Source organism: Pipra filicauda, unplaced genomic scaffold (assembly GCF_003945595.2).
Source record: "Pipra filicauda isolate LSUMZ 115617 unplaced genomic scaffold, ASM394559v2 scaffold26_size5592650_pilon, whole genome shotgun sequence".
In the NCBI taxonomy this organism is placed as follows: domain Eukaryota; kingdom Metazoa; phylum Chordata; class Aves; order Passeriformes; family Pipridae; genus Pipra; species Pipra filicauda.
The window spans coordinates 825,283-842,218 of NW_024104387.1; the positions used below are offsets into that span (position 1 = coordinate 825,283).

Consider the following 16,936-nt stretch of genomic DNA (forward strand, 5'->3'; position numbering starts at 1 on the left):
TTTAGAATTCAGTAGGGTTTATTCTACAAATCTTAGATCAATGCCAATGATACAAGTTTTATGAATTCTCATTAAAAATACAAGTCAGTATAAAGATTCCAATAGTAATATAATGCATGATGATTCAGTTTCAAAACTCAAGGAATTAATCTGTGTTTTGGACCATGCTACAGAAAAGGGGAACATAACGTAGAAAGAATATTTAGTTTACCTCCCTTTACTTGAGGAGGGGCCTGTGCCTTATTGCCACAATACCTGAAAAAGCAATATGAAGTGCATAGCAGCCTTGCCTGTACAGTCTCTAGGCAAAACTGTTGTATCATAGTCCTCTTCCCCCCTAGTTCTGTTAATTAAGGTACATTTTGATAGCCTGATATCACTACAGTAACTTAAAGCTATTGCAACACCATCCCCGAAATGGTTATAAACGACAGTCCTCTGGACTGTAAAATGTTCTTGTGATGCACTGAAACTTTTCCACCATGCTAACCATTTTGCCCAGCCTTTCCTGGAACACTAAATACTGACTCCAATTAAAGGTGAATTAGTTCCATGTTCAAAACTGTCCCATACATTTTTTAGTGAAGTCTCAGTGCAGTCTAATACTTAAATGCGTTGTTCATAGCTTCAGGCACAGTTAGAATTTAAATCAGACATTTTAGGTTTTCTTGACCCTAGCCCTCTGATATGATGAAAGGTATGTTAGCTTTCACAAAACAGCTGAAATTTGGCCACAGAATTCCTAGATCAAATGCTTTGGATCGGGGGAGAACAAACTACCCTTTCTTTCTGGAGCTGCCTGCACCTAAGAGGATTTGGCTTAATAAAGCCGTACCCCTAAGCCTAAATTTTAGAGAAATAGTTTAGTTATCATGAGGGGTAACTCTTGATAAGATGTGCACCTCATCCCCCAAATGTTGTACGTACATCTGTTTGTTCCTAGTGACATTTCCGCCCTGTCAAGAACAAGGGGCACCTCATGTTGAGTCCAGTCATTTCTTGTAGCAGAACCACATCAACAGCACAGAGCAGGGATCATGCATCAATCTGCAAAGGCAGACAGGGAACTAGGCTGAACAATATGCACACATTTCCAAACAGAACTTTGGTGCAGACAGTGGCATTTAACTGAAACTCAGCTTTTACCAAAATATTATAGCATAATACAAAAATCTGAAAGCAAAAAAGGGTAAAAAGAAGCTGCTGACTTCCACACACCAGTGAAAGAAAAAACCCCTCTTGCATAAATGGAGCAGCAGCACAGAACAAGCACCAAGTTGGCTACACCAATACATCTTCTGTAGGAATTTGCAAGAATTATCCACCCAACATCGTACTATCATATTTTAGCATCATACCAAAACATAGCCATTAAGCCATCATGCAGGCTAATGGGAATTTCTTCTGCTGTACTGAACACTGCTGTGCTTGCTTTGAATACATATTGTCGCTCTGATTTGTCTTTGTAGTAGATGCATTTTTAACAGTCACGTTTAGTCTTAAGTAAAAAAGTTCAGTAGCCCATACTGGGCTTTAGTACAGTCAAGGTGACAAAAAAAATACAAGGATGGCATTAAACTGCATATATTCTAGAAAGGGGGTTACTTTGCATTTAAGTCACATTTAATACAAGACAAGTTGGTCTGAAACTGTGAACTGATCCTATTTGGAACAAAGTATGGCACAGATTCCCAACATCTATGGACATTGTGATAACACATTTTTCTCTTTGCAATGATTATCAATTCGCCAAAAACAGTATAATAGTCAAAAGGGAAGAATGAAGGAAAACAGATTTAGGAGAAGAAATAAAAAAATGCCTAAGAATTGAAAATAAATGACTTCTTTTGTAAGAAACTTTATTTAATGTCATTATTAAAAATGCATTCTCTCCTCAGAACAAATGCCACCATTAAAAAAAAAAAGGATTGCAGTAGCACACACTTGCACTCAAAGGAAAACATGCAAAACTGATGGCTGAAAAAATTCTGCATAAAAATCCAAGACTTCAGGCAAAAGTTTGCCCCCATGTACCTTTAGGGACCCCAGACCATGAACAACTTTCAGTGCAATGCCTCTTGCTTCCAATTGGTGGGGAAACATATGGCAGGAGCTTGTCTTCTGACAGCTATACTCTCACAGATGTTTAAAGCAAAAACAGTCTCAGCTATGTTTTAAGATACCATTGTTAAACTGTTGCAGAAAGTACAAACAATTCAATAAAATGTCAGAATCCAGTGAAGAAAAACTTTTGAGATCTACCCTGTGCCATACACTTCTTAAAAAAAATTAGACAGTAAAACAAATTTTATTAATACACCCTCTTTAAATTTTTTATTTCTGAAAGCAGCTCTTTATGCAAATCAAAAGCAGTTCCTGAGTAACTGCAGTAAACAGTGTCTTTTAAATATTTTTGCGCCTCAGCTCTTCTGTTTTGGTTCTTCCTTGTTTTTCTCCCTAGTTTTCAAGTTTTTTTTCAGTTCTTTTTCAAAAATGTGCAAGTTCAGTTAGCATCGTTTCCAGAAGTCCACAGCTTGCAGGTCTTCCTGCAAGAACTCTAAGTTGATCTGGACATACCTAGGCTGTACTCCTACCCTATTGCAGGCTTTGCTCTCAGACCTGTACAGCGTGCGCCTTCACGTCTTCTTCAGCATGCGCCGGGACTGCCACGTGTGGAACTTGTTGTAGGCCGTCTGCAGCATCTCCTCTATATGGCCTACCAACTGAAACATTTAAGAGGGAGAGAAATTGTCCTAGCTACTGGAAAAACAGATCCCCTCCCCTTCCTTTGCTAATCAGTTGGATTCTTCTTTTATTCACTACAAGTAACCTCACTAAAATCAGAGGTGTGTCAGAGAAAGGCTCTATTGCGAAGTATCCACAGAGGGAGCAGTGCAGAGAGCTGCTAAGCTGATAAGGTCACAGGGAAGTGCCACCTGATTATGCTGTCTGTTCCACTATTTAGTCTGCAACCACTTCATGTCTGACATGGTGGGAGACAGTCTGAAGTTGCTCAAGTTCTACTTCATGGTGGAAGTGGAAAATGAAACATGACTTCCCCTCTCTGTTGTCTCACTTGAGTAATTTCACCTTATAGTTCTTGACACTTGCTGGCATCACTCAGCAAGTTAGATGGGGAGAGACAACATGCTTAACTGTGTACCTAATTTCCCTCTGCCCATTTCCTAGTTAATGAAAAACTCAGAATGCCCTAGAATAGAAAATAACAAAGCTACCATCCTTAATAGTTAAGACTGAAATTATTAGTATGCACCCACATAATTAAACAGTACTTTCCCCTTACATTTGTGCTTAAATACTGTCTCCGAATCTTTTCTTGGAATGGGCAGAGCTTTGTAACCTGAAATCTTTCCAAGTTGCTCCTCATTTTCACAACCTGAGAAGGACAGAAACCAATATTATAATACAGAAGTATTGTAACAACACATAAGTTTCATTTCCTTTAACAAATTGTTCTCCAACAGAACACCTTGTAACTAATTTAGGGGGCTAATTCAGGTATGAGTAATTTAAGAAAGAACAGTTATTCAAATATCAGTCTCTAACACTTCTTGAGTGCATATCTATTTTTGAGGCAAGTGCAGTGTGGCACTCTGATCGTTACTACTCCATCAGTTAACACTAAATATAGATAAAGCTATTCATAAAAACATCTTTTTTTGCTTCAAGTAAAGGCTGTAGCATGGATTTTCAGGCCACGTTTTGCAACAGACATACAAAAATACCTGAATGCAAATTTTTATCTTTGTTTTCCATGTGAGGTCAAAAGAAAGAATACATATACACCTGGCTGTAGACAGACATCTCTTCTTGTCTGCACCTTAGTTCTGAAAAGCAGTGTGTGTTCTGAAGGTATGACAGTGATTTTTGCAATGGATAGAAGAATAAGGAAAACTTTCTTGTAACTGTCACTACAAAGGTTATTTCTTGGCGTTGGGGGAGAGAGGCTTTTGTTTCTGTGTTTTAAACTGGAATGAGAATGCTGCAGCTGCAACAGAGCTGACCAATCTGCTTGAAACTGGCTTACAGCAACTGTTCCAAAGGCAGCTAACAGGGAGGCAGGAACAAGGGTGATTTTAACTAAACAGCATCAGCAGAATTACTGAAAAACTTGATGTTTTGCGTTGTTTTGTGACCTTCAGTTTTAGGGATGAGTAAAAGCTGCACTGATTTAAGGCACATGTATTAATTCTATATTTCAATAATGACAGTCATTCTAAACCGTGATCTGGCCACATCCTAACCAGGGCCACGCTAGGAAGCTCCGCCTTACCTTTTCTTCTAGGAATGGCGTGTTAACAGGGAAGCAGGACCAGAAGTGTCGTAGCAGTTCCCCTACTGCCACGTACAAGTGTTTTAGTTCAGACTGAATGTCATTTGGCACCATCTCTGCAACAGGAAAAAGGTTTTGTCACATCACTCAAACTATCTTATGAAAAGTGAAAATTAAGGCTAATGAAGGAGGTCAGCAATGTATGTTCCCACTAGAATCACAGAAAGGTTGGCCAGCAGGGAACACCGAGGTGCCTCATCCCTCAGCAGCTCTTAGATCAGGACTACTGGCAGTTATTAGATCAGGTTCAGCTGCTATTTATGGCTCTATACTTGGAAGCTTGTGTGCTACACAGGGAGATCCATGCCAGGCAAAGAATGGACACCAAACCTTAACCCAGGATTAGAAGTAGTATATTTGTATTGTTCTAACAGTGTGGCAGTACTGCTTCCAGGACCAGCACCTTGTGCTCACAGCACTGTGCTAAGTACTGTGTGGTGCACACAGCAAAGTTTTCCCTCTGTCTTACATTGGCAGTGAGAATATGGTCACAGTGTGTGGAAAATGAAAAATCCAGACAGGAAAAAGGAACTGTATCCCAGGTACTCTTAAAGAAGAAAGGGCGACAGGGTTCAAGAACAAGGAAGGAACCACAACCATGAAGACCCAAACAAAAAGCACAAGCCATCACTGAGGATGAGGAGGAGCACACTGAACTGAACAGTGAAGAGCAAACTCTAGGATGAGGTTGTTTTTTAAAAAAAAAAAAAGTGGTGGTCAGGCTCAAAGTGAAGTGTAGCACCCAGAATGTCAACTGGGATGGGCAGAAAGCCTCACCACTGCTTGCTGATTCCTTCTCTTTCACTACCATAAAGAACTCATACTTTCTTTTTCAGCTGTCCGATTTAGTTTCTGTTGCTTTTCAGAGCAAGTAACACAAGATAAACTGGAAAACTATTATAAATCTTGAGAACAGAGTTTCATCTGCTGTCAGACTACAGAGACAGGAACTCAAACTGGCAGGAATGTGACAACAGGGAAAGGGGTGCTTGCATGGAGGTGTGAGAAGGAGAGGTTATCTGATTTGCCCTTGCAGTCTTCAAGTTGCCTTTTTTCACAGCAAGGTGTGGATCCTAAAATCAGGTTGCAAAAAACCTCGTTTCAGACAATGATCTAGACCTTGCTTCCTTAGAGCTTTCAAGGTATGCCTGCATTTTCTACAGTCCAGAAAAAAAAATATCAGAAAAGAAATGCTGAACAAGTAAAACCCAGTATCTGTAAGAGGACTTAGTATCTATCAAATGCATCCTTCATTACTTGCTCTGTAAAATTTTCCTCTTGCTCACTTGCCTCAGCACTGGTGTAGCCAGTACCACCCTCATGGTGTTGGCTGGGTTGTTGCTTTCCTTTTTTTGTTGTAACCCGGTACTACTCCAGCTACACATTTCCATAATTTCCTTTATCACTGTAACACATTCCAAGAGAGAGATGAAACAGCAAGCCAGCTACTGCTGAGCAATGCAATAAGATACTATTAAAGTATTAGACATCCTAAATCCTTACGGTTTATGGCTTGCTGTGTTCCACCCTGCATAAGTGCTCCTCCAGGTGACAGGACTGCAATAGTGCTGGCAGCATCACCACTTGAAAGAACCTGAAGGGAGAGGGAACAAATATTTCAGCTCATGTTTTCCAAAAAAATCTTTTTAAACTAAGTTCTATTTGAACCCCAATGGCAAAGATTGGTTGAACAGATACAGTGGAAGCTCAGGCAGTCAGCTCTTCTCCAGAATTAGTCACAGTGCCTTTAAGTGCTGTACTCATTTGCAGTGAAAGCTCTCCAATTAATTATGAAAAAAACAAACCCTTTCTTTACCTAGGACTGGAACAGGCTGTGCAGCTACTTTGAGGTGAGACAGAGAGTTACTGTACAGAAGGGTGACACATTCACAGTTGTGGCTGCTTTACTAATGGAGGAAGTTCAGACACTGGCTGGGGAGATTGGCCACAGGGCTGTGCTGCCCTCCAGGTGCCAGGACACAGCTTCTGTGCAGCCCATGGTGAGATCAATAGCCTACCAAGTGCATTTAGGAGCAAGCGACCAGTTCACTTACAAACCTGCTCACCATAACCTTCTAAGACTATTACATCCTAAACTTCAGAGGGTGGGATCAATACACTGGCCTGTGCATGACTGTCCTGCTTTACTACCTCATACCTTTGTCATTTCCTCAAAAGAAAGTAGGAACAGTAGAATATAACTGAGCATCAGCAATGACTCAGTTTCCTACTGTGTAGATCTTAAACATGATAGCTCAAAAGGTATTGCCTAAAACTGTAAACTAAATCAGGTAACATAAAACTACTGGAGATAATTTAAGTTTACCCTGAAAAATTAGAATTCCAGTACACGTGAGACACAAACCTATACAGAAAGCAAGATGCCAACATCAACAGGGAAATTTTTTTTTGTATTCTTCCATACCTGAGTTAGTTTAGGTACATATGCTTCCATTTCTTGTCTAATACTATTAAAAGAATTAATTATATCCTGACTGGTTGCATATTGCTGTGATTGAATTGGAGTTGGACCATGATAATACCTGTGTGGTGAGAAAAGGAAAAAGTGCATTAATAAGAGTGTTGGTAAAGCAAGAGACCAAACTCAGTTCTTCTAATGTTTCTAATTTTAGATACTTTGTAACTGTTGTCAGTAAATAAGGTTTAGACAGTACTGTCAAAGTACAATACATTGCCATGTGGAAAGAGGTTGGGTTAGAGATGGTATGGCAGCAAAATAAGAGCTTCCATTGTTGAATCTGTGATCATCATTTTGCTAATGAAAATCTACCTGTGCACCTAATTCTGGGAATATCCTTAAAGTGCAGCAATTCACATCACTTACACTGAGCTAAATGAAATTAGGTTCACATTTGGAACTGTTCTCTTTCCTATAGTATCACTCTTTTTCTGAAGTTACATCTTGGTCCTCAGACTCTTGTTTAGGAAACAAGAGGACTACTACTAGAAAAATCCAAGACCAGTGAGCAGTCCAAACTATCCTGATTGCACTTTTTTGCCCGGGAGTGGAATTTCCCTGGAATCGTATATATTTTCACATGTAACACATACATTTTTCCATTGAAAGCTGCAGCAAAGTGCTGAACTGTGAATGGAGGTCTGTTAGACTTCCAACGAAATTACATGTCAAAGGCATTCAGGGAGGCTTACAGAGACTCAACACTCAGAAAAGCAAGATGGAATTGAGCAGAAGGGTGGGACTACATGATCTCAGGAGGTCCCTTCCAACCCCAACCACTCTGTGAAATGAAAATACAAATTTAAAAGGGAATTACTTGGAAACTGGTTTATGCAAGAGCTCATATTAGGTTTCTAAACTTAGCCTAAACACGCTTAAGGGTGGTAAAGCAGAGACTAAATCAGCTGGTTGTGTGCAGGCTGTGATGAGACCTGCTAGACTAACCATGCCGAAATAACTGTGCATATTTTAACTCACCTATCAGACTTCTTTAAGTTTAGTGCAATAGTTTTAACGCCATTATTCTTTGATAAATCTTCATATTCAATGGCCTCCTGCAGTTTCACCTAAAACAAGCCAAAAAATTATACACATTACAAATGAAGACAGAATTCCATACATCTGCTTTCTTCCAGTTCACTGAGTTTGAGCAGAAGGGTTACTAAAATCTTAAAGAAAACCAGAGTGTGGAATGACTCATGTCTACCATCCAGAGAGAAACCAATATTGTTTAGATTGTGCCATTTGGATGTCTTGGCACTACTGCTTTTCTGCAGATTCTGGCCAAAACTTGTCAGTCCCTGCTACTTCCAAAAAGCGTTCTGCTATACAGAGAATTACTTCTGATATTTATGTCCATCTAACTCCAGATTAGTAGAAATAGTAATGATTTAATAGCTGTTGTACAAGAGCATCAGACTAAAACCACAGCAATTACCGAAGCTACCCAGTGACAGCAGGGCAGAGCATTAATGGTGAGAGGTAACTGCACAGCAATATCGGACTTTGTACAGTGAGAAAACAGCTTTTGAAATCTCCTGCTCTCCTGCTACTCTTTCACTCCCCTTTTCATCACGTTTATTCTAGTTCTGGTATATCATTTTTGTGCTCAGTAAAAACTGCAGCTTTTTGGGGAAAGGCAAAGCGGTTGACTATCCCAACATTTACAACATACTGTATTCTACAACATTTTCTCACAATATAGCAAAGTTTGGAGTCCTTTTGGCATTTTCTGTTTAGGCTGTCACCTCCAGGAAGAGTGTTCATTCCAATTTTGTAGCAATTACAGTACTCTCTTCCACTTTGTGAGCTGCTATAGTTAGTCTAAGCCAGGCTGTTGCCCTGTATTTCAGTACACCAGGCATCAACTACACTTTCAGTTCAACTTCAGCTTCTGACTCTAGGATGAAGCCTGCCATGTTCCAGTTTAATCATCCCCTCTACAAACAACATGCTTGACAGGCTATATTGATGCTTGAACAGCAATATCCCTTTCTGATGGATGTTCTCTAGAAGTTTTAAGGCATTTGGGGAAAAAAAAAAAGGGAGCAGGCCAAAAATAGAACTGCAGCAAATAGAAATAACTACATTTCTGGGTCCAATCAGAACCATGTTGGAATTTTTTACTTTCACTGGGCACTACTGAAGAGATTAACAGAGCAATACTTCAAGGTGTAATTTATTTGTGTTTACTAACAGCGGTACAAGCCTCTGTTAGGTACAGAGGTACTAGCAGAGGTACAGGCTGTCAGGTTCTTACTCTATATACTTCTAAACAGGGCTAAAGAGGTTTCACTTCAGATGTGTCATAAAACAAGTAAGGAACTTTCAGCAATCTTTTGAGACACAGAGTTTCCAGTTCCATTCAATCAGAATTGCATTAGCTGACTTTATACCTTTTTCAGTGGTGGCTGAAAGAAATCTGAATCCCTGGAGTTTCCATCCGTACTGCTGGTCTCACTGTAATGGTCATTTTGTGCTTCTCTTAAAATAGAGAAACAGCATTAAGAAGAATTCACCTCACAGGAAACTTAAGATACAAGCTAGAGACAAAGTAAATACATCTGTTTCAAAAACTTTATATACACGTTCACATACTGTATGTCAACTTTTTCCCCTTATATCTTCGTTTCTAGCAGTTGATGTAGATAGAAGGAACCAATTCCTCAAATTAACGCTGATTATCACAAGGGAAATTCAACAGCAGGGGAAAGTGCTTCTCCCTCTCTTCAGAAATAGTAGCATGCCAGCAGTGCATGTGGGACACAGCAAAATCATGGCTAGATTAGAAACACTTTGTATACGCTCTTATGCAACCAGGTATTAGCAGAGCTCTGGGAGTCCTGAGATACTACTGTTCCAGGAGGATAGCTATCCTTTTGTCCCTTTCTGAACTGAGAAATAGAAACACACACTGCTCAGAAGAGATTGTTTAAGGCCCAGTGTTTGGTTTGTGCAAGACAGAAAAACAACATGAGGGAGCCCAGCTACCAGAAGGAAGTATTAACTAAGATGTCTCACAGTTAAGGTCTGTAGGATTTGGGGAGAGCAGTAATGCCTTGCCGGTTGCCCATAAACCAGTTGCAGAGCAGATCACATCAAACCCATCTTGTACGTCTGTTAAGAAGTTTCATTTGCGAAGTTCACTGTAAACATATGTAACCACCTAACACATGTTTTTGGTTGGGGCAGGGTACTGCACCAGAGGAATCTTTCATCGGATCCACCTGTGCCACACTGTTCTTTTGCTTCCTCATTTACTTACGTCCCTGCACCCCACCACAGGAAGCCCCAGTAGACCCGCTGCTGGCAGGCAATAGGAACTCCCTGCACCAGCCCTCACCTGCACACAGTGAACAGAAAACTAATTCTGTTCACCAGGGCTAGAGATCTAAGGGGGAAACATTCTTTGCTTTCTAATCTGCTTTATATGCTAACATGGCTAACAATAGCATTTGTCACTTCAAACAGCTCTGAAAAACTTCTGTAAAGTAAAATGGAACCTAAAGGTATTTTTGTCTCTAGATAGAAATAATTAATTCATAAATATTAAAAGAGAAAGTTGGATGAGTTGTGGAAGACATAATTTTGTTTTGGAAATTCCTTAAACTTTGTTACAAAAAAGCTTTTACACAACCCTGAAACTTACTGTTTCCTGAGGCCAGCTGCAAGGACCATGGCACTATGATGATTAAAGCGTTTTATGATGGCAGCATTGCTGCTTTCTCTAGCAGACTTTGAGGCATTTGATGTAGAGGCCACAGAAGCAACACCATAGCCCTACAAAGAGAACAACATTAATTACCTTCTGCCCCCAGAGAAGGACAATTCTGTCTTCCCTTGAGTCAGGAAGTCTGCGTGCCACCTCCTCTGCACTCCACTCAGTGATACTGCATCAGCGTCTGAAGCATCATTTTCCTACCTTTGCCCCACCATCACCTTATGTACTTGGAAAAATCTCCAGTGACTGTTTTGTTCTCTTAGTGCTTGGCAATTTAGAGGTGTCAGAGAGAAAAAATAAAAAAGATAAACAGATCATTTTATAAGACCGTGACCTGTTATAAGTAAAAACAGAACTAGCTTAAAAAAAAATTAAGGATCACCTGTCCAAAACACAGGCAAGGAAGAGCTAGCAATTGTTTTACTGACCTCTTTTCAACATCTAGTGGGACAGCAGCAGCCCATAGGCTAAATGACATCTGTCAGGAGGATGTAATACCACCAGGAATTCAGGAAACCTCAAGCCTTACTGTTGGCAGAGCTCCTTAGTTACCAGGTGGCTGAAGGCAACTCACTTTACCCCATGGGCAGTTTCATGCTTGCAGTTAACCTGCCTCAAAAGCAAACTAGGGCAGTTTGCAGAGCACTTCAAACACACCTATCCTAAACTCATGGTTTCAGACTGTTAGCTTTGGACAAGTCTCACACAAAAGAAAAGAAAAAAGAAAAAAAAAACCAAACAACCAAAAAACTACTGCAGTGACATTATTAATTACAACTTAAAGTTTCAGTTAAATCAGCTGCAGAAAAGCAGATCTTTAAGTTATTTCACATCATGATACACCATTGATATAAATTGTTTTAACTTGTACTTGGAGGCAGGTAATAGTTCAAGTTAAATCATGTTTTTATCAAAAAAAAGTATTTAGGGCTAAACTAAAAAAACTGTATAAAAAGTGTCCTTAACATTAGGCCAAAACTAATAGCAATGTTCAAAGTGAGAACAAATCAAAGACTTTTTCCTTTTTTGTGCTACTCTTCTGTACATTGTCACAGCTTCTAAAAGGTAGAAAAAACCAAAGAGTACACTTTAGATGAAAAAGCTAAGTAGAAGAGTAATTCTCCATTTGCACCCTGCACACCAAGGCAGACATGAAGCACACAAGTTCATGGGCACAGTGTCCATTTCTTTACACACATACAACAGCAGGGATGTTGAGTACCCAACCAATGCAATGGCCTAATAAGTGACTTGGTTTAGAATTAGCATTTGTAGATATTTCAAAAGAAGGACCCTTTTACTCCTTAAATGAAACTAAGGAGGGGGCATGGTTTTCTTTGGAGCTTTTGTTTGTTTTATGTTTTTTCCCCCAACTACTTATACTTACTTCATCTAAGGATTTATCTTCCAAAGCTGTTAAATCTATCAGGGGGTTTTTCACTCCTTGAGACACCATTGCTTTTAACCCTGTGTGAAACAAAGAAAAAAAGGCATCTAAACAAATAGAAATAATTGTGGGATTACTGTATTATATTTAATATTTAAAAGGAAAAGACAAAGGTTCTGCAGAAGCCCAAGTAACACTGAGACTAAAACTTTAAACCCTTTTCAAAGTTCTTTTAAAATAAGGAATAGTTGTGGGAAGTTACTGTAAAAGATCCTCCTACTAATTAGCCCAGTTTTCACCAACTTCTACACATTACTGAAGAGTGTTTGATTAAAAAAAATAAATTGATATGCAGTTACTGGGAAGCCTCAATTGTGTTTCTTCTAATTTTGGCACTGTTTCTCTGCCCTGCCTAGGTAAAATGACAATTTATATCTGGTGACAGGTGAAAGGTTTTCCATTCCTAATAGAATGGTTTCATTAGCCAGAATACATACTAAGGAACGGTGTTAAGTGATCCCTACTCTCCACATTTCTGTATCATCACAAATCTATCTCAAAAGCTCAGTAAAAACTCAAGTCAGATATTATTTTAGGATTTCACATTAAAAAGACTGACAGAGAACAGGGATGGCAACTCCTCTGGACAATCTGGACAAATATAGATCTTGTTTACTAAATCCCCATCTATAACAAAAAGCTGTACCTGTTGTAAATTGTGCACATACCACAAAACAAAGCCTATGTACGCAAAATTATTCCATAGTAACTGATGCTACAGCATAATCAATCTACTAGGATGGCAAATTATGGAATTTACCACTGACTTTACTATTGTATAAGTTGTAATACAGCTTATTTCTAGTGCTGCCACTTTCCAAAGGGTAATTTGTTTCAAGAAATGCACTTACTATGAAACATGCTCAGAATAGCAAAGCTGTAGCTAACTTGCAATGGCTTTCACTTTCCAGTTCACCAAACAGGATGTCTATGAACACAAGGAAACTGTTGACCTCAGCATTGGTAGGTTTACTAGATACACCTCTCCAGTGCTGTGCTCCATGAGTGTAGCAGCTACTGCAGAAACAAACAGCTCACCTTTTTCATCCAGTTTGGCACATTCTGCAAAGAGGTCTTTTGAGCCTGTATTGAGCCTGTCCCGATGAAAATAATGAGACTGAAAAAATCGTGTCCAGAATTCCCTCTCAGTCATGTTGTGTGGAACATTTTCTGCGTATTTCATTTTTACTGTGAACAAAACCAAGAACAATTACAAACTGTTCCACAAAAGTTTATACACCATTTTATGTTAACATTTCCTTGCTGGCTTGCTTGCTCTCTGGGTAATGCTGCCTCTATTCATGCCCATTAAACGGAAGGGACTGCAATAGTTAGGCATGAGCAACAGGTACTCCTTTATGCCCTGCAATGCTTGCTGATGCTTTGAAAAGAAATGCACATAACAGTGGCCTGAACGCTCCTGAATTGCCCCCACACAAGAAGTCTGATTTGCCAGAGTACCAGTCATTTTCAGAAACATATGAATATGCTTCTTCCCATCCCTCTAACAAGGCAGGAAAAATCATCCAGAAGACTGAAAATATGGTCCCTTATACTTCCAGGTGCAGACTAACATTTAGTCTTTCCCTAATAAGACAGTAAAAACCCAATTCTTAAATGCATGTGTTTGGTATACTTCTTACCTGCAGGGTATGTTCGAAATATGGACTCAATAATATCTGAAGTCAAATTGTACCTCAGACCATTGCAGCCATCTGTCTGAGGCCGTACATCAGCCTAAGAAAAAACACAGAGGGAAAAAAAAACCAGTCATGTCTGGATGCCTTCTGTAACTGGAAAAGGAAAAAAAGCTGACATCTTGCAAACAAGCTCTGCTGCAGAGAAAATAATCTTCTTCCTCCAATAATCCATAATGTATTTGATCGTAATAGGTATTTTAGAATGAGAAATGAAAGAGCATACATTTATTACTTTATTATACTTGCCACTTAAAGGAAAATTCAACAAGTAGACTGCAGGCTTTAGAAAGCAAAGAGAACTCCACTGGTCAAAAAAAGGTGTGCTTAATTTAACATATCTTCCTTCTAAAGTAAAAATAGGTATCTTTACTGTATATGCCTCATCTGTTATTGTTCCCTCAACAGTTCAGTGAATAGTCAGCAACAATAATGATGTGACAAAAAAGGATATATGGCTCTTACACCTTATTTCCTTATATATTACAAGCATTTTAGTGATAAATAACACTGAATTTAAAAATGCAGAGTTAGTGTTAGTCAGAACTTTCAACTTAGATCTCAATGATCTCTTTAGGAAGCTCTGGAGCAAGCAAGTGCTCCATCCAATTATGAGTAACAGGAAAAGTACATGATTGCACATGCTGCCACCTTTTCCTCCTTTTCCTGTGCACCTAAAGTCCCTCTTCTTCCTAGGGAAACACTCATTCTGAGCAGAGCCAGATAGTTACTTTAACTTGAACTAGGACACACAAATATCTTAAGTTTTCTTCTTCGCAAATGCAGAGAACATAAAAACAAGCAGTTATTTTAAGAAAGATTCAGTTTTGAAGGTTTGGTGGTTTTTTTTTTTTGGTTGTGATTTTTTTTTTTAATTGATGTTAAGGCGTAAAAATAACGGGAGACAGGAAATCAGAGCAATCAAATTCATTTGGTAACTGATTCAGGTATTTCCACGGGGAGAACCACAAATGTTTGTACAGCAGCTGAAGTGTAAAACAACTCCTACCTCCTCTTTCCCTCTTAAACCCATTGTGTGCATTACAAAGGTGGAAGTGGGATTCCAGCTAAAGATTCATATCAATGAATTGTGTTGCAGAAGTAGAAACATGTCTCTGAGTGAGGAATCTGAAGTTGTACGTAGATTACTTTTAAACTGCACTGGGATTACTGAAGCATGGCTTCTACAAATGGGTAAAATAACTGACGGTTAGGGAAAGAGGAGAGAAAATGAGCTTTCAGATATACAAGTTGTTCTTCAAGTAGCTGAAAGCATGTACCAGTTTAAAAAATTGGGGAGGGAATAAAACCCTCGGGCAGAAACGTTCATTTATGCATGTCAATGCTGCTACAGATACATTTTCTAATTTATTGAGCTAATACACTGTAATCTAGTGACTCTATATGAAACAATACTCCTGTTTCATGGAAGCAGAGCAGCAGCACAAACGACATCTGCCTACAGGCAATTTAAAGGTCAAACTGGGCATCTTAAACTGACAAAATTTTGAGGTTGCAGATTTGCATAAAACTTTTACTTTTCTTTTTTTCTCCTTTACACTTGCAATAGCCTATTATGCAGAGAGATGTTAGGCTGTGGAACCCGGAAAGAACAACACTGAGGTGTATGGGAATAAAGTACATAAGCAGAACCCTCACTTTCCCAAATTTGTTTGCTCTAAAATCCTTTAAGTTAGAGGTTCAACGTACCAGGAATGCTGCAGAGATGCCCACATCCTGCTTACTAGGTGCTGCAGAATTATCCCCTGCATTCAGGCTTAAACGGTTGGCCCAGAATTCTTCAGCACTGATTACTTGGCTCACAACAAGGTCTTTATAGAGCTGAAACAAAACAGGATCTTCTTGCAGCATTCTGGTAAAAGAATGTATTGAATAGAATTGAAACGCTGCAGAATAAACCACTGCTATTTCCACAACTAACATGAGTCCACAAAAGGAACAGAAACCAACTTCTCTTTCAAAATGCTGTGCATTTCTTAACAAGACTGTGTAAACAACCAACCTCAATAGCAGCACTTGTCTCAAAAGACTTACGAAAGGACTAAAAAAATGTTTAAGGAATAGCACTGAATGTTAGAAAACAGTAATGCCTAAGAAAAAGTTAACGTGGGATTAACGTCTTGTCCTAAATATCCTGATGCTCTTGTGTCTTTGCACATCCAGGACTGAGTCTCCTGAATTGTAAAAGCACAAGGAATTTTCTTGATCTTCCATAAGAAAAGTATGATGGATGGAAAAAAAGAGATTTCAGCACTGTCCAATTCTTGGTTTAAGATCTTAAAATTCAGTAGTTACATATCTCTGTTTAAGTGCAAGAGTATAGATTACAAAATATGCATGGAATAAGATACCTTGAAACACACATTAATCTGAGTTGTTTGTTCATTTATGTTTCTGAGGTGACAGCAGGATCTTCATCACTGAACTATCACACGCAGCACAAGTGCTACAGACACAGTCAGTGTCACTACTTCCAGGGTGATGTGTTTACAAAACCAGGGTGCAATGTTTACAAAAGTTATCATCAAATATCAAGTATCACCCTTACTACCCAAAATGCAAAGACTGTATATGCATTAGAATCTTCAGTAAAATCACATTTAAGCAGCTTTGCATACAGCTGTGTACCTTATATGAAACCCACTGGGCTATTTTTAGGGAATCAGCCAATAACCTCACCAATCTTTAACATGTACCTCAGGGTCTTGATCAATTGCAAATAACAAAAAAAAAAATAAATCAGAAATCTTATGAATACATAGTACATGGTCTAGAGAAGAATATGGATAAAGTGCTATCTGGACAGAATGAAAGTCTGTAGCTGCTGCAAGGATGAAGTAGGATGAGGTGGAAGTGAAAGCTTTGTGGCAGCACATCCCTATTATGTTTTAACCACTGAGGTTTCTCCATTTTTTTCTTGTTGGTACAGATATGGATTAGTGGTAATTCTTACAAATTAGTGCAGCACAAAGCAGTCTGTTATTCTAATTATTTCATTACAGCTTGGAATTTTGGTACATACCCAACTCCCACATATCAACAAATGAAGGCAGTGCTGCAGAGACTCTAGATGAAGTATCCTTCCAGGTTGAAACTTTTTTTGCCTTATCTGTTGCAAATTAAGCTAATGAAGCCCCATCACTAGACTTGGATTTCTAATCCTCAAGAGAACACACTATGGCTGAGTATGTGCAGAGCTTCTGGCTTTTCAGTAACT

At 39.0% G+C, this 16,936-nt stretch overlaps 1 protein-coding gene across 3 annotated transcripts in view; it reads right to left on the reverse strand.

The window, feature by feature from the left end:
- GTF2H1 (general transcription factor IIH subunit 1) overlaps positions 1-16,936 on the reverse strand; it is a 24,104-nt gene continuing 7,168 nt past the window's right edge. For all 3 annotated transcript variants that reach the window (XM_027737280.2, XM_039382434.1, XM_027737279.2), the window contains exons 4-15: positions 15,409-15,571; positions 13,645-13,738; positions 13,040-13,189; positions 11,942-12,021; positions 10,483-10,613; positions 9,230-9,317; positions 7,812-7,900; positions 6,780-6,897; positions 5,858-5,948; positions 4,295-4,410; positions 3,305-3,397; positions 1-2,723 (exon numbers count right to left, since the gene is read on the reverse strand). In XM_027737280.2, the coding sequence (XP_027593081.1) occupies positions 2,637-2,723; positions 3,305-3,397; positions 4,295-4,410; positions 5,858-5,948; positions 6,780-6,897; positions 7,812-7,900; positions 9,230-9,317; positions 10,483-10,613; positions 11,942-12,021; positions 13,040-13,189; positions 13,645-13,738; positions 15,409-15,571 (1,300 nt within the window). In that variant the 3' untranslated portion in view covers positions 1-2,636. The remainder of the gene's footprint in view (positions 2,724-3,304; positions 3,398-4,294; positions 4,411-5,857; positions 5,949-6,779; positions 6,898-7,811; positions 7,901-9,229; positions 9,318-10,482; positions 10,614-11,941; positions 12,022-13,039; positions 13,190-13,644; positions 13,739-15,408; positions 15,572-16,936) is intronic.